Raw genomic sequence first — 27543 nt, 5'->3', positions numbered from 1 at the left:
GTCAAATGTGTCTGCAGTCCTCCTTGCCCGTATTCCTTTTGTCACCTCGGCACGGCTCGGAAACTTTTTAGAATAATTGCTCATCCATACACGTGCACGGGCGAGATTAGATTAGAGGTGTTTGGTTGCAAAGGGGAAGATTAGGGTGTTTCATTATCTCGTTCATACTGTACGAGTCAATATGAAAATACAGGGGAAATTCATTTAGCAAGAGAGCCTGCACATTAGACCTCTGACCATAATGAGCTGCACAATAGCCTACTACATTGGAAATGATGGTCTCATCACACTGCACACCAGAATCCTGCAATGTCACTCTCTGCACATTGGAATTAAAATTATTATGACAAAAAGCATTATAAGTATTCAAATATTAAAATAAAATACAATTATATAATTTATAAACATCACCTCATCATCTCTGTGACACCTGCATCTAAACCTGTTTGAAAGCACATTTACTTTTTTCTCTCCCTCTCTCCCTTTTACACTCTCACACACACACACACACACACACACACAGGGAAAGAGAGAGAGAGAAAGAGAGAGAGGAGGAAGAGAAAAAAACACGAATAAAACAAAAAATAACATCACGCTGCTACATACAGTCTCCTATTAAAATGAATAGCTAATTACAATAGCAACAACTAAAATGACCATCAACAAATTAGTCGTTTTTGAAAATTAAACTGGTCAAACACAAAAAAAATGTGTATATCCCAGTGTCAACATAATTAATAGCAACAGTAATTACTGTTATAATGGTAATAATATTCCAATTGTCCTCATAATTCGTATCATCAAAATACATTCGTGTGGGAAATGGTGTTACAGCTTCGTAGTTTCCGATGCAGGAATGTAGAAAAGGGCGAGTTCAGTACAAGCCAAACACATTAACACAGAGGCCCTTGGAGGATGCATTTCACCCCAATGTTTAACTATCACTGCTGAGTCTTGCACCGAGTGCACGCAACATATGTTACAACCCCCCTTTCTCCCTTAACACACACACTCGCACACGCACAGACCCACCCACACCCCCTGAGACTCCCTGGCACACCACCCCTCCACTCTGCAATTAGGCTTTAAGCCTCACTTCAGATTTCTGCACTATGGCTCTACAACTGATCACTGCGGATCAGTGTTATTAAATTAAATTGATTTAATGTGATGTTTGTGACACATACACGGACACTCACTCATACATGCACCGACCAAACTCACTTTCTAAGTAGCAGCCAGCCACACTCCGGAGCAGATTTCTGCTTTTATCTTTGAGTCTGTCTAAAGGAGAGGACAGAGGGTGAATATTACAAACTAAATTGATAATGTTATATTTGAATATGTGTTAAATACAAAAATCTAACTGCACATTCACATTCATACACACACACAAATCAGAGACCACTCAACAAACACACACTTACACGTAGCACAAAAACAACAGTCGAGAGCGGTCAATGAGGAGGTTGAGAGCTGATCAGTTTGCAAAGCAAATAAAAAAAGTCTAAGGATAAAATCACTGGAATGTGTCACACAAACTGTAAAAGCACCTCAAATAATGTCACTGAGTTGTGATAGTGAAAGAAATGTTTTTGTTTTTAGTTTCTTTGTAAAAATTGGGATAAAGCAAATCAATTAGGCTCTGCTGAAAATCCCTCAGTTGGTGTAGCAGAGCTGTGAAACAGTGTAAAACTATTCTCACCGCCTCTCCACAAAGGTTATCGCGTTGTATCTTATTGCCTTTACCTGCTCCTATTCACTGTGTACATGCACTGATTTGAATAAGCACCCCTCCAGAGGCTCTCTTATCAGATTCCAGACGGGTGTGCCAACGCAGCAGTATCAGGTACACGCCATCTCTCTCTCTGCACCCACTCCCAAAAAAGAAAAAAAAAGGTTAGAAGAGAAGAAAGAAGAGGAAGAGAAGAAGAGTGTTGGTTTGCTCATCTGGGATCGGCGGCCTGATAACACGATCTGGCTATAATCACATCCAGGCTTGATATGCACAAAGTGACCAAAGTAGAAACACCGAGTTAATCCTTCTCTGGAAATTATTCCCATTTTCTTTTTTTTTCCATTTTACATGCATTTTTAAAATCCAGAATATATTTATATCATATATTTATATTACTGCTGACCTACAGACTCATCAATATATTTCACCTATATAACGCATATTATAATGTGCAGAATTTTTAAGTGAGATATTATTAAAAAAATCATTAAGTGGTGCGATAAAAAAAAAATTGTGGATCCACTAATGTGCTGCAATTACCCACCGAAGGCATGATATTTTAAAGATTTCATTTCATTAATAGCTTACATCAGGACTTTCACTCTACACAGCCACAGGAATAAAATTCCCAAAAGATGCACTGGTTTCCAGTTTCATGTTTGCTTTTGCTCCGTTAGGGGGAAAACACCGGCGTGGGGAAGGCATCAGTCAGTGAGGTTAGCGAGCATGGTAGCAACATTAAACAGAGAGTGCATCCTCCTCGGGTAGGGTAAACACACGCAAACACGCACAGAGGCCATGCCCGTTTCCCCAGTCCTCTTAACAGGCTAACTTGCTCTCTTCATTAGGGTGCTGTGGGGACTTATCACTGTGTAGTCTTTGTCCTTGCTGTAATTGCCCTCTCGGCATGTCAGCCCCCACCCACCCACCCACCCACTCACCACCACCATCACAGGAGCCCCACACCCAGCCAGCCAGCCAGCCCAGCATCAGCCCCCTCGTGACAGGCCTGGTGAGACGGCGGTGCAGGGAGCCTCTCCTGAGACCTGCTGATCAGCCCCCGAGGTCCACCGGCATAGAGAGGCTTGTCCTAGTTAAAGCAGCACCGGCAGGGACACCCCTCTGAACGCTACGTCTGCCCTGCCACAAGCCCAGCCTCCGACTTCGCTCATTTACTACTGCACTAACACCCACTGTGCTAGTTCACCAAAGGGACTGGGAAATATTCTCTCAACAAATTTCCTACTTTTGAAAGTGTGACTCGGAAACTCAAGTACATTAAAAATGAGCCGTCGCCCTTTGTAGACTTCTACACTTTTATTTAATTGTACAATTAACCATCCATAAACCTGTTCTATCTATAAAAAAAAGTTTTCTTTATCTGACATACACCATTTCTGACATCGTCACTGACTCGCACAATTATACCCAACACATATTCTCATTGTGCTTCGCCTAAAAATTACAAATATCCATTGAGATAACTGTTAAAAGTCACATATTTGAATAAACCTTTGAAAAGAACGAATAGAATCCTAATTGCATTTCATTCATGCAAGAGATCCACACACCAGGCAGTCAGTCACAAATTGCAAACGTTATCTGAGACTGTGGGTTTCTTGCAAGTTGAATGGCGCCATCTACTGTTCGGTAAAAAGACAGCAAGTCCTGAGCACCGGCATCTGTTTCTTTGAGCTCCAAACTGGACTCGCTAAAGTAAATGAGTTGTTTTGGCTTTACTTGAAGCTTATGTAGCCTGTGAAAGTCTCAGTAATCAGGGTTTTGCTGGAGGGGGGTTGGATGGCAAGAGGCAGGCTTTGAAATGACCATAAAAGTGGGAAGAGTGAACCCCTTAATTTGAAATTTAACTGTAATAGACACAGAGCTATCAGTGCTGCGGCATAATCCTGACCTCTGTTTGTTATGCTGAATAAACAGAATAAATTAATAAATGCTTCCTCTTCACATGGCGTGCTCTTCCTCATCAAGCTCAATGTTTGTTTTTTTTTTCCATCCGGGTAATCGATGTGTCAGCGTTTTCACGGCCGGCTGCAGGGGTTTAGACCCAGGCCTCTGTCTGGAGGGGCTCGGTGGTGCGGGGTTAACGTAGTGCTGTATTGGAGGAGAGCAAAGACAATGTGGCCGACAATGGGGTCTACTTCTTTTATGGTCACATGTCCACTTCTCTTTTCCTGCAGAAGTGACACTTGTGGATACCGGAATGGATATGAAATAAGCGGCTCCCCCAGCCCACTTCACCCATTTTATTCCTCCTCCAAAAATTACCCCCATCTCCCCCCTGGCAGGAGCTTCAACACAGTTTGGTGGCAACTTTGTTGATGAAGAGATTTTAGTGGCAGCCACAAAGACTGATCCCAACCTCCGCCACTACTAAACCCAACATGCACTGCTGAGGCCACGGAAGATGCAGGGAAACAAACAGTGAGACATAAAGAGATCTGACGTGCAGTATAACGTTTTAATAACTTTGTTGCTCCACATCTGAAATGCAAACACATTAAAGTGGACACGGTGCCCCTCTCATTAAACACACAGCCGTGCAAACATAATCTATCCCTCCCTCCACACTTGTACAAACACACACCAAGACCTCATTGCCTTTTTGCATCCGTGCATCCATCCAACGGATGCCACCAACAAGCCTTGGGAGTTTTTCTACGGGGGTGTTTTATGGGTCCCACGGGGCTCTGAGACAGTGAGATGTGACTATAGCACACAGAGGATCCCAGTCAAGGACACAGGCAGCATCACTCACTCTGCCATTATTTGCTCATATTTAAAGCTGGGGGAGGTACAGGGGCCACCTGAGAGACTGTAGCTGCACATGCAGAGGAGGATGGGTGATTTCAGAGTCCGACGGGTGTGCTGAGCGACTGCGGGGTAAAGGAGATGCAACGGAGAGAGAGAGGGAGCGAGAGGGAGGGAGTGACGGAGGGCTTTATATGTCAGCCCGGTGATACTAGCGTTTTTATGGCCGAATATTTTTCCTCTTGTCAGAGCTGGATAAGGAATCACCATAAGGTTGGGGAGCATGAATATTGCCCTTGAGGGCCCACTGTGGCTGCTCCTGTTTATGGTTGACTTGCAATCAGCCACCGATTCAGGACCTGCAACCCCTCATCCATCCACGTCAGCAATTAATCAATTAAACGTGCGGCGGGGAGGAGTGGGATCGGCTAGGTGTGTTAATACAATAGCCTGTTAAGGTTGATGTAATTTCATCACTAATGTCACCCATTCATCAAGTCTTATTATCTGTTTCACATAGACAATGGTCAATATCACTTCATAAATCTGAAAATCATGGGGATCTTGTGATATTAAGCCTGAAGGATGCTATGGAATGATGGACTGCTGAGCATCAGTGCCGAAGTTAACAAGTAAACCTACTGAAAGAAGCAGCAAACCTAATTTGAGTGATTATAAAACTCAAGTAGAGAGATTCTATGTAATCACTCCGTAAATGTGCATTAAAAATGGAACTGGATCACAGCTAACAAACACTGTCTGAGAACATTTCTGTCCTCCCGTATGTTTGGTCGTAATAACAGATGACATAACTATGCTTTTTCTAAGACAAAGGCTGCAAAACATACATTATGTCTCTAATTAATCTTTATGGGGTGGAAATAAGAAAAAAAATCAACCCCGAATATAGATTCATTCTGGCCCCCAGCCTCCACTTGAAGAACCACAGACAAGATGGGACAGATATCCTGCCACCACAATGTTGCATGAATACTTTTTTACCGTAGAGGACAGTGTAGGCGGAGGCCTCGTCCGCTTGTGTGCCTGTTATGAGCATGTGTGGGCCAGACCACATGTGATACACAAAGTGAGAGCGGTATTTGGCACACTAATGGATATGTGGTCTTGTATCACAAACAGTGTTTATTGGAATCAAGCCACTGACAGCTGACAGTTTGTTCCACTATTTCATAACTTTAAATGTCAGTGTGTTCAGGGCCAAGTCATCTAAAAACTTACAAAGACTCAGAGATATTTTTATTCCTCTTGAAGGGTATTAAGCTCTTCTTACTTTTTGCATTCAAATTATAACTATTGCTCTGGTTGCACTGCTGAGCTGACTCGTCCTTCTTGTTCAACACTTTTGTTGTGCTAACTTAGATATGACAAATAAAACTTAAGACTTGAAACTAGAATAAGGATGAGACACAACAGTGTGACACTGTGACTGTTGGGTACTAGTAACTCAAACAGCCACAACACAATTATCTTTTTTATACCTACTGGTCCTGTCGCATACTGAGACATCTGAGTTGTTATTGGTCTTTCTTCTGGTTGAGATTTTTAGAATTTAAAGCATCATAACAATAATGTATTGATAATTGATTATATGATATCAATAATAAGGCTCTTTTATCAATCTGTGCCCATAGAGCAACAGTATGGACGACTTTTCTTATAAAGTTGTTAATTTAAGAAAAAAGTTTGCTGCGCCATGTGCATAGTTCAAAAACCAGTCTATTAATTAGTCATGGGTGTGGCAGATCATTATTACAAGTGCAGATTTGCCAGGTAGTAAGAAAGGAAACACAGAATTGAAATACATCCTTAAAATAACATTATAAAACTGCAATATTAAGATCAGGCATTTATTGATCACTCACCTTCTGTGATTCAGACAGTGATACATCAGCAATGTGTCTGACTACTCCTTTTTTTTTATGGCCAATGGGTGCTCAGCTGGGTGCATTTGTTATTTAAATGAAATGAGTGCTGACTAGGAAAATAAAAAAACTGCATTTGTCTGGAACTAGCAAAGACACCTGGGTTAAGTGTGGGGCCTCTTGGCCCCTTAAGAGCAAAGTTTAAAGAAGCAGCATACTGTAGATTAATCGTACAATAAATACAGCACATAATCAAACATACTGTATCGTATCAATCGTATTACAAGTACAACACAGACTGACTGACATCCAATTTTTAAAAGAAGGCCAGTACCTGCCCTGTATATCGTTCTAATCCTACTAACAGCTTCAGTCAGACAAAGAGCCTCCCTTCTACCCAGGCCAACATTTCCCCAGCACTCCCAGCAGGTACATCAGCTCAATTATGATGATGGCAATGACTGATTGCATTTTACCTCTCCCCTGTTCCCCCAATAAGTCTGGCCACAGACAGATAGAGAGAAAGAGAGACAGAAGAAGAGGAGGAGAGGGAGAAGGAGAGAGACAGAGAGAGAGATAGCAGCGTCATCTCCGCTGAGCTACAAGCATCCCAGATGCCAGTCTCCGGGACAGTATCAAACATCTCGGTGGCAGACTCACCATGAAAATAATCTATACCTACAGGAAGTCAATTAAAAAGTGCCAGGGGAGATTAAGAACAGTGTGACAGCTTTTCGTCAGGCCACGGGTTCGTCTGGGAGAACCAGAGTGTCTGCTGTGTGAGTGAGTTTAAGGTGAAGTGTGTGTTGGTAGTAAAAGACGTTGGGAGGCGGGCAGTGGCGGTGGCGGTGGAGGGAGGAAACAGTTGCCGAACATCCTTAAAAGCCCCCTCATGAATATTAAAAAGGCCCTTGGCAGACGGCAGCTCTGCCACATGTTTGCAAACCAGCGTAATGTGTCTGTTTGCGCCGAGAAAGGGCTCAGTCCTGTTATCAATTAAATCAAGCCTTGTCAGTCTGAAGGCCCTCTCAATGGAGGGACAGCCCAGTCCCCTCCACACATCAACTCAGCTTTGTGTCAACCATCCATCTCTCATCCTCCCCTCCACTTCCTCCGCTCTCCCGGTTGCCATCTTTATCAGCCTTGACTCACTCTCCCTCTCTCTCTCTCTCTCTCTCTCTCCCCCTCTTCTCTCCCTCACTCTCCGTCTCTCAAGCAGCCGGTAACTGAATGCAGAAATTACTCTCCCCTCCACCTTTAACTCCCACTAAATCTTTCCCCTTTTCCACTTTGCTGAGCAGGGATATTTTATTCCTCCATCAAATATGCATCCCATTAATTAAGTTAAATTACTCCTGACTGCCAAATATCCCCTGCCCCGATGGATGTCAACACAGAAATGCATGACTGTGAACCTGCAATGACACGGCCCCAACACTTAAACATGAGTTACAGCCCTTTTCAGCTCCATCCATGGGCAGATTACCAGACACTTTGGGCTGCTAGAATTAAGCGCTGTTCGCTCCTTCCCCTCCACCCAGTTTTTAATAAGTGCACAATGGATGACACTCGCACTTCTGACAATGAGGGGACTGATATTTTAATTACACCCCCTTTTTTCATCTGCCTTCCTCTTCATCTTTTAATTGCTGCTGTTAATCACTCATTAAATTCCCTCTTTATTTTTTTTTCCTCCTACAATGTACCTATGACATGATTAGCTCTATAGAAGGGATTGTTCAGCAATGTTTTTTTTTAATTATTCAGCTTCTTTAAAGGTATAAAGTTTCTTTTGTAGAGGAGCAAGTTTAGGGTGCAGGGTGTAAACTCAATTTACTCATGTTTCTCTATCAAATGGAGGTAAATTGCCTTTTTTAGCACGTAATAATCTTTAGAAGGTAAATGTAAAGTGTATGAATTTATCAAGATAGGGTTTTGCTTGGCAAGGATAACTACTTCTCTTCGTTTTGTTTTTTTGTTCAGTAAGTGCTGCAAGTTGAGATTTAACAAAAAGTGAAAAAAGAGCTAAGAAAGGCTGAGGCCACAAGAAGTTTTTTTTTTTAAGAAGTGAAGATACTGAGATCATACAAAGTGCAGACAATATCCTCTTACCTTAGACAGCCCTTGAGAGTAGTATAACTTACCATTATCGGCCTATGTGCTGTGCTGGCTCCCTAGCTTAACGACTGATCTTGCCGATTAGCGACTGGACCCGATGTTATGTTTTTGTTTGTCTTTGATTAAAGGGAAATACTTTGATTACGAAGCCCCCAGGTCCCTGTTGGGAACCCACTGAAGAATATGAGATTGTTATTAAAACCTAATAGTACTGATCTGCTGACAGAGATTTTTCTCTTTGTCGCTCATGCTCAAGAGATGCTGAGTGTGGTCCCGTTCGAATCCTTCAAAAGTCTCCTTTCACCAACATGAGACTTTATCTCCCATGAGTAATTGTGTTATAATTTCAAACACCAATTGAATAGCTTCCATTGCCATTATCTGCTGAGTATGAGGCCAATAATCCAAACTCAACTCATGAAGCCCTTTGTTTGTTGTTGTACCTTCCGCTGAGAGCAATCTGCGAGAACACGTCACTTATGAGGAAATACAATCCAGCTTCAAAACAAGTATAAAAAGTGTAAAACTGTTCACTGCTGGATTTATATTGATACATCGGTGCTGCATGGAATTCTGATTCCTCTCTCTTCTCTGTTTTCCCCCCTCTTTTACTTTTTTCTGTTTGTGCATGTGTGCCCGTGTGCATGAGTGTGTTTCTATTGCAAAAAACATTAATTTTACAAACATCAGCCCAAGGCTACTAAACGCATCCAATCCATTATGCTGCGCTTTATCGTGTTATGGGGGGTAACGGGCTGTAAAGCTGTCTTGGTCATAAAGAGCGATCGCAGAGTGCCGAGTCAAACCAGAACGCCGAGCTCTCCGAGCCATGCGCAGCCCTCGTTATCATCAGAACAGCTCCTTCACATACTTAACCTTTCCAGACCAGCCTTTCTGCATTATTTTCCAAATGACCTTTAGCGTTACTTATTTCATTTCCGATAATGGCACACTAAATTTAGTTAAATGCATCAGAGCAAAATGTGTTTATTTTGGTGAAGAGGACTACAGTGACTGACAAGGACCATGTTCCAGCACAAACTCTAAAGCCTCCGAAGCAGTAAACATGAATCCATCTTCCTGATGGTAATAAACACCAGGCTGCGTGTCTGATGAGCACACATAAATTAGATGGATAAAAACAAATAAAAAGGGCCCACACATCTAAGTAAGAAGTACCATCCAAAGATACTTGATAAGAAGTTCAAGGTTGCACCACAGGGCACAACCCCTGGGTCAAGGCTCGGAGGTTATAGGTAAAGACAAGGTTTTAATTTACCTCTTAAATAAAGCTACATATGAGATCAATTCAAATGAAAACCATGATAAAAAGTGTAAAAAGAGTTGATAAGATCTGTGACAGTCTGCCCTGAGGTGAAACTATCATTTTTTTATATTCTCTGGCATAACATTCCACCAAGTGTAAATTTACAAGCAAAGTTGATAAAAAAAAACACTAACCAAAAATTTGAAAACACACAAAATGCGTACCGAACCTGAATTGTTTGAGGAAAATAGTCTGTGTTTACGTTTATTGCTTGATAATGAATTCAAAGATCCACTTCCTGCCAACGCACAGTGCACGCTCTTGGTCACAAACAGCTTAACAGTTTAGAACTGTATCAGCTTTCAAAAGGTCTAACTTGAACATAAATATGTAGCTACCCTGGAGCTGTTGTATCACAGACACGATCCCTCAGCCGGCAAGGAGCAGTGTGTTTAACGTCCTCGCCGTGTAAGCGGAGGGGGTGGGGTGAAGGGATCTTAGTGAAATCGCTAATGTACGTGATGATTAAGTGTAACTCAAATACAGAGTGTGTTGTTCACAGGCCTGACAGGCAGTAATTTGGTGTATTATATTCTGCAGTTTTAATTGCACGCCACCAACGTGTCCCTCTGACACGTTATGAAGCGATGATGTACAATTATTTCGGGGCGGCGGGAGATCAGTGGAGTGACATTATAATCATCCTCATAGGGTTCCCTCTCTTCATCTGCAACAACCATTAATGTTTAAATGGGAGGAAGGGAAGAAAAAAAAAACATAAAAATAGTTCTCAGGGAGTTCTAACCAGAATCTGTTTGAGGATTATAGAGAATCACGTCAGGGGAGAAGGAGAGGGGTGTGGATAGACAATAGAGGGGCTGAGTTAAGTGACGGCTTTCTCTGGATAAGCAGCAAGCTAAGATGCTTCTCCACTGTCACTGCCAGGCCTCACACTACTCATACAGGCCCGGGCATTAAGGCACATTACAGCGGATGAGCCACGCAGGGCGGAACTGATGGGCTATTCTGGGAACAGACCAGACAATCTCACAAGACAGGGGGGACATAAAAACCCTGACATGAGCCAGCCCCATCCTGTTAACAGTCAAATCACACACACAACACCCAACATGAAATCATGACTATATATACTCTCTCCAACACTAAGTCAAGAAAACTGAGACGCGAGAGGGAGAGGGGGAGGGAAAAACACAATGCAGCCTCCTCCGCACGGGAGACAAACTTTAGCACATCGCAAACTTTCTGTGTTGCGAGAAAGCAACGTGTTTTTTTTTTTTTTATGTTTTGTTCAAATTCCTGAAGTGACACTAGGAAACGGGCGGCTTATGACCCATAATCATTAAATGGCAGTGCACAAGAGGACAATCTTTGTCCATTATAGTGTTAATACTTTTAAGGCCCGGGGCTGAGATATTAAACCAATGCTTCAAAGCATTTAGACGCTTTATGCATAATTTAACACCTACAACAGCACTGGATGTCCGTTGCATCTTTGGGGAGGACGAGAGCGAGAAGGTGGAAATGCTGAATCCAGGGCCTTTCGTGGATGATGGAGGAGAGGAGGTGGAGGCTCATTAAGTGGCCGAGCCCCACTGTGGACAAAACATGCCAGGAGGAAACACAAGAATCAGCCGTCTCACATGCTGGAGGATTTTTTTTATCCAATTATATATGAGAAATCTTATCTTGCATGCTAACAGCCAATTTCTGTTTTTTTTTCCTGCTGCTTTTGCATCTTAAGAGTTCTTTATAGTCAAATTAAGATGGACCTAAAGACAAAGATAGGAAGATAGATAGAGTAGAAACTGACAAACAGACGTGTGGAGCAAACTGAGAGAAACGGTGAGGCAGAGACCGAGAGACTATAAAGTGTTAGCAGTGATGAGCAGAGGCTCTGACCAGCATGCTCAGGTTTGATTGGCAGCGCGGTCAAGGGTTCCAATCTGTTCCGGCCTCGCATTTGCATTTGTTAATTAAATGCCACAACAATATGATCTTTAACTATCAGCAACTTCCCCCCCGCTCCTGAGAACAGACCAGCTGCGGCGGATTGAAGGTAAAGTGGACAGCTGAGGTGCAGCGCAGACGTTTGCTCACATTCTCCGCACAGAGGGAAGGGACAACCAGCCGATCGATGCCCGTAAAGAGAGATTTCTTTTACAGGAGTGAAAAAACACAAACACAATATGATGAGCCAGTCTAAACAAAATGGTGATAAACTAGTCCCGCAAAACTCCATAACCCGGGGGCGGCCCTAGAAGCTAAAAGTGAGATATAAATGAATGAAATCAAGATTGTATATTTATATATATTGTCAAAGAGCAGCATAAACACAGTCTTGTGCTAATTGAAATGATAAATGGTGATTACACATAAAAATCCCTGCAATTTTCTTTTTTTGGTTTAGAGAAAATGTTGCCCCGTCATTAGTATCCCCCGGGGATTGCAGAACTTAATCGCAGTATAATCTCACTTTTCTAGGTCACCCAAAACAAAACGGGTAATCACATAACGCATTTTACCTGATCCACGGCCATCCATTACAAACGTGCTTTAGATCCCGATTAAGGATGTGTTGTCAAATGTGAAAAGTTTGAGAAGGGGTGGGGGGGGGTACAGGTTATGTGTATGTATGGCTCTGGCCTTAATGAGGGTGTTTCTGGGGGTTTTCTTTGTGTTTGCTGCTCTTTAGTCAGGAGGAGGGATGGCCTGGTGATCAGTCAGTACTGAAACAGCACACACAGGGCCGATTTGTCACCAGTGGCTGGCACTGGCAGCACACAGCTCCTCCATCCACATGATTTGTGAAACCAGGGGCTGTATTTAGTAGTCCCATTTAAAGGCATATTGGAGAACTGTTCTGTATGTGTGTGTGTGTGTGTGTGTGTGTGTGTGTGAGCGTGTATGTAAAGCTGGATGCTTGGTCAAAGCCCAACACATTTGCAGCACTTGGGAGAAGAGGGGTTTCAGCTGGAGGGCTTGTGAAACATGATCCTTTCCTCTCATTAAAGGAGAGGCTGTGTTTAAACCAAAGCTTGTTTGCTCCTGCTGTAATATGTTTGCGAACATCAGCGGGAGCAAATAAACACGTTCGCACTGCGTGGCTTGAGAAGAACAAAATAAGCCCGCGACTGAACTAAATGGAACGGTTTACACAGAATTACACAGAGGGAGAAACTAATAACTCTACATATGTCTTCATCTTAGCGAGTGGGTAGCGGCGAAAGCTCGATGGCACAAAGCTGGAAATCCCACAATTTGCTCTATTCCCCAACTGCATGTTAAACAGCTTAACACGTCCATTTGAACATGGCAAGGCAGTGAGGAGGTCTACCACGGGACTGAACGAGCTGAACACAACATATGGTCCACATGTAGGGGGTACAAGGTAGTGGGATAATAATTGTTCTCTTGCACTACTGGGTATTTATAGGCTCGTGGTTACCTACATAAACTTCCAATTAGGAATATTTGTACAGCTGAAACCATGAAGACGGTAAAATAAACGCTTTCTATTTCTTTTACCTTTAATTTGCAGGGAATGTCCAGTAGAAGCAATATATTACACTTTTTAAGAAGGGCCTGGGACCATTTAAAAGGTTAAAGAAAGTTTATTCACACATTAAGGTGAAACTATTACTAAATGTTTGAATGGCTTTAGCTTGTACGGCCCTTTTTCCCTGTTTTCTTGCTTGAATAAATATTAGCACATGTGTTCAGTATTTCAAGCTGAACTTCTTCATTCAGGCACTGAAGGAAAAGGATTAATTTTTTTATTTACTGATTGATTTTACGGATTGAAAGCTCAAAATTTTCCACAAAATAATCTTCTTCGGATTAGTAGCAAATTAATCGTACTTCTCTTGATGCAGCCAAACAGGATTTAAGTGGCTTGAAATATGAAGTTGCCTGAAACGAACACCGGACGAGAGGGACGTTTCAATTTTAACCCTCAGATCAAAACCTTTGGCAGCTGATCTGGAAACAGAATCAAAGTCTGCTATCATAGCTCATAACTTAATCAGGTCAGAATAGAAGAGCATTAGACTTTCAGTCTAACAAACACAGAGACACTTCTGTGTCTCAGTTTGCAAATCTCACGCTCACACTCCTATTTTGAGGACATACTGTAAGTAGGATCACACTGTGTGTATGTCAGCATGCAGTGAATTATGAGAACCCAGATGAACTCAAAACGACGAACACATTGACCGACACTTTTTAGCCTTAACAGGCCCCATCCTGGCTGCTCAGTGGAAGAAGATTAACCACCAACGTAACAGGACAGAGGCGGAGGACATGTCATCGGTGCAGACTGCAGCATATTTTCCATGTCACATGACAAAGAGGGGCACACACGAGAAGGTTAAATGTTGGCTGAAGTAATCTGCATAGGAGTACAAGTGTGTATTAAAGGACAGAAAAGTATCACATGTCCAGGACAGTTTTCAGTCACTTTTAAAGAGACTGAAGTCACTGTTCGTCTTTGGAACTCACCCACAGATGTCACATTTGTACTCTCTCATGCCCAGGTGTCTCTTCACGTGGTTCCTGGCGTCTCCCAGCTGAGCCGTTGCAAAGTTGCAGATCTTGCACATGAAGGGCTTAGATCCTGTAAAACAAAGCAGGGAGAGTTCGTATGCCGCAATAATATTACATTTGAAAGAAAAAAGTGGCAATTTTAATAAAACATGACTGCATAACAGCATGGGCAAAAATGTGATTTTACATTACAGATCATTTTTCAATGCCAGGCTTGTAAGGCTTATTAGTTCTGTGCTTCTGCCTACTTCACAGCCACAAAATGACTTCAGAATTATAAAAACAGATGCCCTTACTCCAGTCCCTATAAAAACTACAGTCACACTCCAAGTGTCATGCATCTCTTCTTTCACTCTCTATCTATCCTTGTCACTCTCCTTCGTCTCTTACCAACTCTTCCTCTGCCTGTGGATGCGTAAATTGGATTCCAAAGGTCAGGGCGAATACGTAAATCAATTCTGTATGTGCTCACTACCTCCCATTCCATCATTAAAGCGCTAATCACTCTGGCGGCCTTCACAGGGAGGTTTCTCCCTAATTATTGTCATTAATAAGTCCAGAGGGCGGGGTAGCGTTTGAGAGAGTGGCAAAGCTTCCGCCTGCCATCCGTCATTTAAGAGGAGAGCTGCGAGCGCTGATGCCTGCGCTGTCTGGGTGATGCACTGGAGTTAAAACCAGGAGCTAGTCCTTCAATACAAATACAGAAAAAAATGCATATTTCAATTTCTTTTACATATGAGTCACCAAAAACAACCCCAACCCTAAGTAAATATCTATGTATGTACTAATTCTATAAATCTTTGTCTGTCTGTATATCTGGAGAACCGTTTATCTTATCGGCTTCACACTTGGCATGTGTATTGTTAAAAGCCTGATGATACACACAGTTGAATTTAGTTTGACTTCATGTGATAAGTTCTAATATTGATATTTTTTTTTTTTAAAACAGATGACCAGCACTCTGTAGCATTCTGGGTTCATGACAACTGCAATAATTACTGCAGGTCACTTTTACAGTTCCAGACAGAAAGCTGCAACCAGCGTTACCACAGGTCAAGAAAACAGCCCATTCCAAACAGGCAGGTTACCTCTAAAGCCTACATTTCCTTGCTGTCATTAAAAATAAGCATTTGGCAAAATAAAATGTAACTTAAACCTAATTCCTGCTAAACTTTCTCTAGTTATGGCAGCCTGAGCCAGATATAGGCCGGCATCACACAGCGCGACACTCCAATCTAAGTGGCAGCACGATATGATATCCACATACGCATCTGTGAGCAAATCCTCATCCACCCTCTTCCAGTGAATATCCCAAGATGTTGTACAATATTTATTCCAGGGGCAGCCGCTGATTTGATTAAGCACTTTGTGTAGATTACTAATTCGTTCATACACGGTTCACTTGCTGCGAGCTGGAAGTACGACACATCGAATTTTAAGCCGGTAACGAAGATTGAAAGGCAAGTCTTCGCTAACAAGGCCCATAAACACAGGGGTCGGGGTGGGGGTCCACGCATACAACAGCAGAGCCAGCCTTGCCATGCCACGTCCCTACAGCATTCCACACAAACACACACAAAGGCGCATACACACACACACACACACACACACATACAAGCAAATAAAGGCAGATAAACAAATGAAAAAAAAAAACATATATAAATGAACACCTCACACTGAAATGTGCAGACTCCTTCACACACACGAAAGTCTACACAACAAAATCATCAACACCCATAAAAAAAGACAGACATACGTGTTCACACTGCACCCACCATCACACCTACACAAACCTACATCTTGATTCAGAACACCACCTTGCACCTATGTACGTGCATACAGACACATGCATTGCATTCACGAGACATAATCACCCGTGGACAAACAAGAGACAATAACGCTCTCTCTCCTTCTCACTCACACACACACACATCCTGAAGTTGAGGTGAGAGCGAGGCGTGTGGGAGGCTGATTTGTCCAGATGGCTGGCTGAGTATGAGACATGGCAGAGAGGAGAGAGATGTAACGTCCCTCAGTTCTCACATCTTATCACATTAATACTCCACCACTCCACTTAAACAGCCTCCGTGAAACTGAAATTGACCATCAATGCAGTGTCATGTTAAATTAATATTGCCATCCACATAAGGGCGATGGTTCCTTCACATCCCAGATGAGACAGGGAATGACTAATTCATTTCCTGAGAGAAGAACCTCATGCAATGTTTCACTACACACACACACACACACACACACACACACACACACACACACACACACACACACACACACACAGTAATATCTTAAGCCTTGTACATGCCATACACCTGAAGGTTAAAGCCAAGACTATGACAGGCCTTGGCTTTAACCTTCAGGTTCAGAGGAAGATAATAATACATGATTATTTTATATAGAGAAACGTCTGCGTTGTTATATCTATTCCTAGAAGCAGGATGCACACTATTAGAACTTGTGAGCATCCCAATTTCCAAAGCAGGTTGGCTGCAGTTCTGCCGTGCAGGTTCACATCAAGCACTTTCTAAGTAATGTGTAATTCTTCACAGTCAGGGTCACAGATTGCCAGTCCAATGTATTTTTATCCTTCACATTGTTTTCATTTATTTCAGCCTACCAGGAGATCTATTTTACATTTCAGTGACTGGATTAGGACGCGGTTAAAGCTGTGCCACAAGTCACAGAAATATAAAACATGGCAACCTGTTAAAGATATACTGTAACGTATGTTAGAGAGACAAGAGGAGGAAAGTGGTCTCCTCCTCCCTTCTTCCTTCAGTGGTTAAACACAGAGGTTGAGGAAATTACTCCAGGGACAACAGTGGGAAATTCAAAAAAATATATTTTAAAAAGATGGTCAAAACTGAAGGAACGGAGTCTGTATGTTTTTTAAGTTTAGTCCAAAATATACTTCAAGTTCCAAATGCATTGCATCCTTTGTTTCTGTAATGCAACTTGACTGCATCATTCATTCAATCATTCAACGCCCTGCCGTCCAAGTGCAGATAAACCTGATGAAAGTTTCCAAGTTTGGAAAATTTCCTCCGCAGCCACACTAAACATTTTTCAACTGTTATCACTGGCTGAGTAGAGCTCAGTGCTGTTCATAAATAATCAGGTGAGAATACATTTATGGAGGATGGGTGTCCTCACTGCTGACGGCCCATTAGAAGAACAATGTAATAGCTTATTTTGCAGGACAGCTTCGGGTTCTGCTGCCTAATTATCTAAATGTTGTATTGGAATGTAACAGGCCAAGAAATGCAAAGCCCCCTGCCTTCAGGTACAAGAAAGGAAAAAAAGCCAGCTGATAAAAAGCAGTTCACATTTCCATAACAGACACATAATGTATGAGCAGTAAATCCCATCCCAATTTGTAATTTTATAACATAAGCAGTAAAAATTGAAATGTCGTATTTTGAAATGGACTTTATTTGAGTCCCGTAAGTACATTAGAATATACAATAAAATAAATCTTCCAATTTCTAATAAAGATGTTTGAACATATTTCACTGCTACTCTCATCTCAGTCAATCTTTTGGATTTGAAACACAAGCAAGTCCAGTTCCTCATGTACACTTGTACATTTGCCGAAGATACAGCAGGAGGCACTGGCATGGAAGAAAACAGCAATTCCATCTAGAGCTGTAAATACTTCAGTCCACTTTGTACTTTTCCACTTGCTTCAACTCAGCTTCCACCGTTTAAAATTCATGTTACTTTCCGTCTGATCCTCATCATCAAAATTTTATGTGCTGATGAGTTTGATGGAAAGCGACAGTGATTAATAGCACAGAACTCATGTACAGAAATTGACATCTTATCACTAAAAAACCCTTTTGGCATTATATTTACATTTTGAAAGTACATTTTAGTTTCACATTTGAGTCAGCATCCACTTTAGAAATGGACTTGGATGTAATAAGAGAATAAAATAAATAGAAAATATGTAGATTAGAGGCGACATCCACTTTGAATATGGTAGAAGCTTCTCCGTCATCAGTCTGAGGGAAGACAATGCTTTCAGTGGAGATTTGTATGTCCCATGATGCTTTATAAGTGTTTTTTAAAGATAAAATCTAGGGGGGGGCACTAAATAAATTCAATAATATAAAGGATCTTAAGAATTCCATAATTAAAAAGACATGTTGATCAAACTGTATTAAATTATATTAATTATGTGGAATTTTTAAAGAGATTCTGACAAGGCTAACACACCACGCGAACTTGCCATTTATTTTTTTAATTTTTCCACAGACATCACATCCTGTGTGCGAACGTGCATGTGTGGCATGTGTATCTATTATTGTAGGGCTCAGTCTGAGGTCAGACAGCTCACTCCAGTGAAAAAGTGACCAATTTACCTCAAAATGCAAATTCCAGCTGTACCCTCATTGGCAAAATGCAAGCATACGTGTTTCCTTTAAGGGACAAATTGACAAATCTGTGTGCAGCCTCCCACCACCGTCTCCTGATTTCACTGATTAATCAAGTGAATAAAAACTAGGTCTTAATTAAAAGGATCTGGACGTGCTCCCAGCCTAGAAACTGGCAGACCCCCACCGTGCAGCTCAACAGCCCCACAAACAAACTCCCCAGAATAAACGACCACCACATAAAAGGTGAATAATTCACTGTAATGAGGGAACTTAGCAATAATAACAACTGGCACATGTTGTCAAAATGAAGAGAAATAGGTGCCTTCCACAAATAAGAGCGGCATAAATGAAAGTGGAGATGTAATCTTATAAACAAGAACATAACTCAATAGAAAAGAAGCAAATGTGGGGAAAAAACAAACTCTTCATTCATTCGTTCATTTTAAACCTGAGAGCGCGCCCTTGACTTGAAGCCATCTGTTGGGACCTCAGTGTCACAGCTTTCATTTTCTTAAGTAACACTAAGACAGTGACCTCAAAACTCAAGAATTATGACACAGGATAAAATCATGAATACATGCAGACTTACTGCTAATAAGAAGAAAGTGGGGGCTCCACATTAATCATCAGGATTTTACCTCCAATTCTTACAGCTTTATGCAGTCAGATTTGAGCAGTAAGCAATCTGACTTTGGCTCACAAGGTGACTGGCACACACGTCGTAAAAAAGGACAAAAATGTTTAGGTTTCTTAAGTTAGTCCTCTGCTCCAGCAAATGCATCGGTTATCTCTCTTACCCCTGAAGTAACAACAATCAGAATATTTTACAGCAGCTTTGTTTAAAACCTACAACCATATATGGGCATATGATGACATAATTGACAGAAATCAGACTGATGTTTGAAGTACTTTAGGAGTATTAAGTTAGGCGATATTTTCTGTGTTTTCTGACAATAAAATCTACTACAGCCTGACCAGTTTTTCAGTTTGCCAATGTAACTGGTGGACATTAGTCTCTTAGAATTATATTGATGAGTATTGGCTTTATGCAGTATATTGCTAGTATGCATTACTTCATTAATTATAAAAGTATTACCTCCGACAGCAGTGGAAACTTTATTTGTTCATCAAATATGTCAGTTCGATGTTTGTACAGATCTGGGAGCTCCTCACAGGTTTAGACTGCAGCAAATCCAGCTCAAGTGAAGAAATGAAACCACCACCACAATGGTTTTCACTATAAACCAGCACAAACATGTCAACTACCAACATAAACCACAATGATCTTCTGAACCAACACGTTGCAAATGCAAGCACTTACAAAAAGTAGCATTTGCATTTTGGAACGTAAAACAGCAAACACAACTTCTTAGCAATGCCTCATGGGAAATAGAGGGCATTGCCAGACTACTGTATAATAATGGCTCTAAGCACTGTCTTCAACAGTGAACTATCACAGCTGAATAGAGTCGAGGATTCTGTCTGTCATGAAGGTTGGATTTTGACATCTTAAGGATCAATGACATTTAAAAAATATATAAATATCAGACTATATGTCAGAATTTTTTATTCCCTGATAAAGTATTGGCATCAGCCCCAAAGAAATCGGTCGGGCTATAAACCCGACAATGCCTGCACAAACCATTCACTGTCACTGAGTCCAAAAGTGGAAAGACTCCTATTTTATCTCCCATTAACCACACACTTCATACACACACAAACACGCCTACACACATGTACACATGTGGTCAGCCCAGAGCAAAGACTCCAATTAAAGTCCCATTAAAGTTTGGGCTGAAAGGGGGATGGACCACGGAAGGCAGAGAAGGGCATTTATTGATGGCGCCCTCACATCTTGTTCCTGCATTAAGTTGATTTTAAAAGCAATTAATACACATGGTCAGGGAAAAGTAATGGAGCGCCCTATGTTCTTAACCTGCCGGACATTTCGCAGACGAAGACCCCAACAACGCAGCCCTGCTTTGCATTATAAATGACAAGATAAATTTTAATGGATTGAGGATAATCAGCTAGCCATGAAGGTTGACATATACACACATTTGCTGGGCATACAAGCGCTCGCACACATATACACAAACATGGACGTACAGACACAAGGGAAATTAAAGGCTTTGAATACGTCTGCATTGATTATTTTAAATTATTAGCCCACCTCTCTTTGGACCTCCAATGCTTTTAGCCTAAGCTTTAACACATTTACAGAGACTTATTGACTATAATTACAACTGAGTCTTGGTAATGGACACATCAATTATGAGTCGCACATGTCTCTGACCAAGCGTTGCTCAGGGAATCCCAATCTGGGGTCCATTAGCGTCTCTCCTGCTGGTCTGAAGCTCAATCAGTCTTTACCTTCATCTCTACTGAAACAGCTAATACCTGGCTGCAGCAGATAGTGGCCTGAACATTAGCCTGAGCTGCCAAAGAGGAGGCTGTATCTCCCCACTCTATACTGCTGTAGCTCAAAACAGAGGCTGTGCAGCTGAGCAGTTACACAAAGAGATTACAGTTTTCCTATTCGTTTATAGTAAAAACATGATGTGTTTAAGTGCTCACCAGGCATTTTGTTTCATACGAACCACACACCTAATCAGTATTGGTTATAGGAGGGGTCAATAATTTATGCAGTGTTGAGCATGTAGGTAAATGTATTTGTATATATTTTTAGATCAGAATGTTATTTCTAGATAATATAAATTCATAATTTCCCACACCAATCGTCTAAAATATGTGATATAGGTCTGCAGACTCACTTTTTACATTGATTGTCTAACTGGTGCACACGATTTAGGTGCAACCAAAATGTTTCACTGCACCTTTTAGCCACTGATTTCCCAAATCAATTCCATTCTCATTCACAAGGTCTCCATTCAATTTCCAATTCGACTCAGTTAAGAAGATTTCATTGAACAATAACAATTTTCCCTGGATATGAAATAAATTCTCAGAGAATTAAAGCTGAAAACTGAACATGGAAACCTCTCACTTGGTGCATTCTTAAAAATATTAAGGTAGGCCTGTCACAATAACAAGTTTTGTTGGGACGATATTTTGTCCCAGATATTATTGTGATAAATAATATTTTTGTCAATATTGTGAGAACATTTTAAACCACTGATACATAAACTGAAAGTATTATAGCATAATCATTCAACTACACCCTGTCAAAAAGCCATGAACTAAATTCTAAAGTCTGACTTTTGAACGACAATATTATTTAGGGTTAGGGTTACACAGATTTGAACACAGTGTGAAAACGGCTAATTTACTAGTTTAAATATTGGCAAGGAGATATTGCGTAAGTTAAACATTTTCCTTATACTGGGCTTTCATATAGTGTTTTATCAAACTCATTATTTATTGTATGTCTTGGGCACTTATTAAATCCATCTTCTTTTTATTTTATATTGTATGTGGTTTGACCATCTTTTGAATGGTGTGTGTGTGAGACCTAGAGAGTAGGAGAGAGTGTGTGTAAATAGAAGCAGGATACATACCAGTATGGGTGCGAATGTGTGCCAGGAAGGCCATGGAGTTGCTGCTCTTGCACACCTTGCCACAGTATTTACACACACAGCCCTTGTTCTCCTCACGCTCTCTGTTGATCTGCTCCGTGTCCTCCACCACGTACTTGTTGACCTCTCTGAGGAGCTCCTCGTGTTTCTCCTTGATGTGAACAAACAGATCCTGCTCCGACTCGAAGCGGTCAGTGCATTTCACGCACTTGAAGCTCGCTCCCCCCTCAGGCAGCTCCTCAACGCTGTTCTGCTCGTTGCGGAGGTGGGAGGCACTGGTCAGGTGCTGGTGCAGGTTGCTCTCGGTGTAGAACGACTTGCCACACACCAGGCAGTGGAAGTGCCTCTCCTTGGATGGATGCTTCATCGAGATGTGGACGTTGAGGCCGCTGATGCCCTCAGCTATAAAGCCACAGTCCTCGCAGCGTATGCGAGAGCCGCTAGCTTTGACTTTCTCCTTGACCTTCATTTCCTTGGGTTTGAGTGTCTTAACATATGCATAACTGGGGGTCGAGTGGTCAGAGAGCACAGGTGTACCTCCAGTCAGACATATCACAGCGGCCTCACCTTCCAGAGCCAGATCTTCCTGCAGCACCTGCTCCTGCTCCGCAAGGGCCTTCATAGATACAATGCAGGCGTCAAGGAAAAGGGCTTTGGGCACTTGTGTATCTGAATGTGAGCTGTCACTTTTTTCATCTACACTCATCACATCAGCATTTTCATGTTCATTGTCTTCCTCTTTCGCCCCTTCCTCCTGGCTCTCTTGCTGGGCAGACTCGTCAGCTGCAGGTTGCAGGTCTGCAGGGGTCTCCTGGGCTTCAGACGGTGCTGTAAGCGCAACAGTCTTGTTGGTTGGATCGGATTCTGCACCAGTGGAAGATGCAATATTCTCTCTTTGCTTCTCATCTGCACTGCCAGCAACAATAACCACAGTGTGGACAGGTTCTGTGGCGATGGAGGTCACGGCTGTGTTCTGACTTTCTGTAGCTCGACTGTCGTTTGAGCAAGATTCAGACTCTTCAGTGTTCGAGTTCAACCCAGAAAGCTCAATGACGTCCCTCGGCTTCAATGGGAGTGCCAAAGCTCTTCGGCCTTCACTGCCCACTGGCTCCAAGTATCTCTGGCTGTTCAGTTTGTGCTTCTCTGTGTTTGCATGGCGAGACATTTCCCTGCTTGTTACTGAGTAGTAGCTACACGCTAAGCAGACATACTCAAATTCTTTGGTGTGCTTTCGCTTGACGTGGAGCTGGAGCGAAGGGAGTGAATGGGCAACAAAATCGCAGTCGCTGCAAGCGTTAACAAAGTCATATTTACTTTTCCTCTGGCTTGAGTCTGACTGTGTTGGCTCTTGTCCACTGTTCTCTGTGTTGTTAGATTCCTGCTCTTTGTCTGAGGTGTGTGAGGCTGCGTTCGGTTGCTGGGCTTGTGAACTCGTGGATTCCTGCTGTGACGCGCTTGTGGGATTGTAGACGGGGTTCTTTTTTGAACACTCTTGTGCACGCCTGACATGTTTCTTCGTGATACAGTGACGGTCCATGTCTCCTTTGGTCACGCAGTTGTAGTTGCACAGAGTGCAGCTGTATCCATACTCCTTGCTGTGTTTCCGGCGAACATGAACACTGAGGTTGGTGGCGTTGGACACTACCAGGCCACAGTAACCACAAGTGGTTGTGGACCCTTGCTTTGGTCTTCCCCTTTTTTTTCTGGGGGGTTCAAGCTCCAAATCGTCAACCAACACAGCTTGAGCAGCCTCCACTGCCTTTTCAGTCTCCTGGTGTCCTTCTTTCAACATTCCACCAGGCTGAGCACAATCATCTATATTTGCAGCATCTCCCACATGGTCCCTCTTTACACACTCAACGTAGACGTGAAATGAGGAAGATTCTGCGTTTTGCTTCACCGCCTGCAGCTGCATGTGGTTATCTGAGGATAGATGCGCTTCCATCCACTCTGGTGTGGCCGAAAAATAGTTGCACAATTTGCAGCGGTACCACTCCTGGTCCAGGTGTTTGTGCCGAGCGTGGTTCTCCAGCAGCGCAGGGGTACTGAGCCTAAAATCACAGTGTTCGCACTTCAGCAGGAACCTGCTGTGCGCGTGTTTGGTAGCCACTCGTATCTCAGTGGCCTTCACAGGGTCGGCAGGATCCTCAGGTTCCTCTTCATCATCCATGTTTTCATCAGCATCAACTGAAAGATTTCATAGATACACTTTAAGTTTTTTCAAACACCAAGCTAAACAATTTAGGTTAAAAAAAATAACATAACCTTGAACAATAAGTGAAGAAAATTAAAACTAAAACATTACCAATATATATCCGTAGTGAAAATTTGCACAAAAATGACTTAAATTCTCAAATACTTACATGTGTATGGTGTACCTTTGGTGTGGTATCTCTGGATATGAACATCTAGAGGAGCTTTGTCCCTAAATTCTTGCCCACAGTAGTTGCAGGAGTAAATCATCTTAGGTTTCGGGGTTCGCTTGCTTACTCTTCTCTCTTGGGTAAGGATCACCTCCCCTTGATCGGCCTGCTGTTTGTCTACTGCCCTTTGCTTCTTAGTTAAACTCTTTCCATTGTCATTGGCTGCTGACCTCAGCTCCAAAAGGTCAGACTCCTCAACTGCACTCTCTGTCTCCATGTCTGCCTCCAGTTGTTTTTCAGCTTGGCTGACATCACTGATATTGTCACTTTTTACAGTTGGCTTTGCAGTGTTGTCACTGTTCTTGGAGTTATTTCCATGCCTCCGTGCAAAGTGAATCTTCAGCGACCGTGGACATTTGGCTGAGAAGCCACAGGCTGTGCACAGGTTATCTCCATCCTCAGGCACGGAGTCTGCGTTTCTACTGGGTGAGTGTCTTTTACTCTCCTCCATTTTCAAATCCCCTGTCTGCACCTTCTTCCTGGTGTCCTTTTCAGACTCCTTTCACAATGCCAAACTTTTATCTTTATATTTTCCCACAATAATTAAATTTAAGTGGACTGCTGTCATCAAAGCCGGGTCAAACTACCTGCAAAAGAATAAAAAAATGTCTGTAACACAAATCAAATTTAAGAACAAATGCTGCAGTTAACAACAAGCTTCTCATGTGATTAATCCTTCAGCAACTCTGATCAAACACGAGTAAATGTCGCCATCTAGTGGTTACAGATACAAACGTACCAGCATAAGAGCTGCTGGCTGCTGCTGAAATGAGCAAAACACAAGTCCACTGTGTCACTGTTATTAAATGGAGTATGTGTATGTCATTGCTGGTTTCAGATGCAGTTTGAAATGTATGCAAACATGATTCTGTAGAACTCCAGTCATTGCAGGAATTAGATCATTGAAGTACAACTTAAAATTGAAATGTGCATAACCATAATTATAATGCATAGCGAAGTTAAAACGTTTTAAAATGTGTTTTTACAGTGGAAAAGATGCTCTGTGATTTTACAACTGCCAAGAATGATCAACACACTGCAACTTCACACGTGTTTTCTCTTTGCTCTCTCGTGTTTGCTGTATTCCAGTTTGTTTGCCACATATTGCAGTCAAACTGATGAATGTGTTCCTTAAGATGCTTGTGCTCCAGCAGTCTGCAGATTTGTTTTCACCCCTAAATGTGATGTATGTGTTGTCAAAGTGCTGAAGGTGTTTACTTCATTTTCTTGGGCTATGTCAATTTGCTTCTCTTCATTTTACGTCCTCTCAACCACCCGTTTCTCACCATTGTCTGAATGAATAAATGAAAATAGATGAGGTATCAATAAAAATGATCGTGGAGGCTCAGACAGGTTCTGTTGAGGTCAACCAATGAGCACTTTATGAATGAGCCTCCTCACTAGCGCCACCTAATGTGTGTTTTGATAAAGCGCGGCCACGGGAGAAGCAAGTCGCACTTTTCATGTTCGTGCAACTTAACATTAGATTGAATGAACGTCTACATGAGTGAAAGGGGCGGATTGCGGGTGAATTACAGCGGATCGCGACTTGTGTCTAACGCATGTTTCCAGGTAGGTAAAGGAGGATTGCACAGGACAGAGAAAGACGAGTATCTGAAGCTGAGTGTCACATTCAGAGAACAACAGAAGCAGATCTGTCTCTGGTGCAGCTCTGTCACCAGCAGGAACTTAAAACACCACTCGATCGTGTAACTAACTCTGTGTTGTTGCATTTCCTGCGTTTGAACGCCACCTAAACAGCGACTTTAGCACAACAGTCATGTTAAACGAGCCGCACAAGTTTCACATCACGTGTGGGGAAATGAAGGGAGAATGCAGAAGGCCCGTGTTGCACAGTGTAAAGCTCCTGGAACTGTTCCGTGGCTCCAACTAACCACAGCGCTGCTGCATCGTTTGGTTTAACTTGTGACTTGTGCTGTTGAACGCGGCGGCTAACATGCTAACTAGCAACATGTTCCCCCGAATGCGTTTCGATGTACACGCAGCGCGTCCAATCAAAATGCCAGATAAGCGGTGATAGCCAATCACAGCGGAGAGGAGGCGGGTCTAACGCTCCGCTCTGCTTGGAAAACGACGGCAGCACAGAGGCCCAAAAAGGAGGCTAACGTCGACCTCTAGCACAGCGGTGTGTATCACAGGGACAGCGGCTGGAAACGCCGCGGCGAGCCGCCTGTGCTGTCACCGGGAGCAGCGCGGCGGAGGGTCGGGCGCTGTGGACAGATCCGGACGCTACTCACCTCTTGTTAAGCGACTGTTTGCTCCGTCCGCGCGTTTTCCTGCGAGACACAAATGGCGTACCGTAGCGCGAGCCATGCGTCACGAGAGAGGGCGGGCTTCCTGTCAGATGCCGCGTTCCGGGACCGTGGGAAATACGGCGTAACCACATGGAAAGGAAACAATCGGTGGGAGGATGGGACATCCTGAGGCTCGCTCTATGGGCTCGCTGGACAACGTGTGAGCAGCAACGATCAACATTGAAATCGAATTGATCAATTATCAGGACGCGATTCCTTTACAGTCATTTTTAATAGCAAACCAAGCAATTACAACTCTGCATGTCACCAGTCCTGTGAAACACGTAAAACCAGTGGTGGAAAGTAACTCAGTATATTTACTGAAGTACTGAGGTCAGAATTTGTGGAATTTGTACTGAACAGTATTCATAAAGTAATATAAAGTATTTACATTGTATACTACTTTAAACTTCCACTTCCCAACATAACAGGGACATATTAGAGTTAGATGCTGGAGTAATATTGCAATACATATTTATAATTTATCACTATGGTAAATGACTAGTTACTTTTATGATATAGATTTTATACAATGCA

General features: G+C 42.4%; 1 protein-coding gene across 1 annotated transcript in view; it reads right to left on the bottom strand.

Annotated features, from left to right (window-relative positions):
• znf407 (zinc finger protein 407) overlaps nucleotides 1-27086 on the bottom strand; it is a 147183-nt gene extending 120097 nt beyond the window's left edge. Inside the window, exons 1-4 of the mRNA XM_069537466.1 lie at nucleotides 26950-27086; nucleotides 24632-25278; nucleotides 22251-24455; nucleotides 14294-14408 (exon numbers count right to left, since the gene is read on the bottom strand). Of these exons, the coding sequence (XP_069393567.1) occupies nucleotides 14294-14408; nucleotides 22251-24455; nucleotides 24632-25142 (2831 nt within the window). The 5' untranslated portion in view covers nucleotides 25143-25278; nucleotides 26950-27086. The remainder of the gene's footprint in view (nucleotides 1-14293; nucleotides 14409-22250; nucleotides 24456-24631; nucleotides 25279-26949) is intronic.
• Nucleotides 27087-27543: the final 457 nt, after the last annotated feature.

Source organism: Paralichthys olivaceus, chromosome 13 (genome assembly GCF_024713975.1).
Source record: "Paralichthys olivaceus isolate ysfri-2021 chromosome 13, ASM2471397v2, whole genome shotgun sequence".
NCBI lineage: Eukaryota > Metazoa > Chordata > Actinopteri > Pleuronectiformes > Paralichthyidae > Paralichthys > Paralichthys olivaceus.
This window is presented reverse-complemented; position numbering and strand designations above follow the sequence as displayed.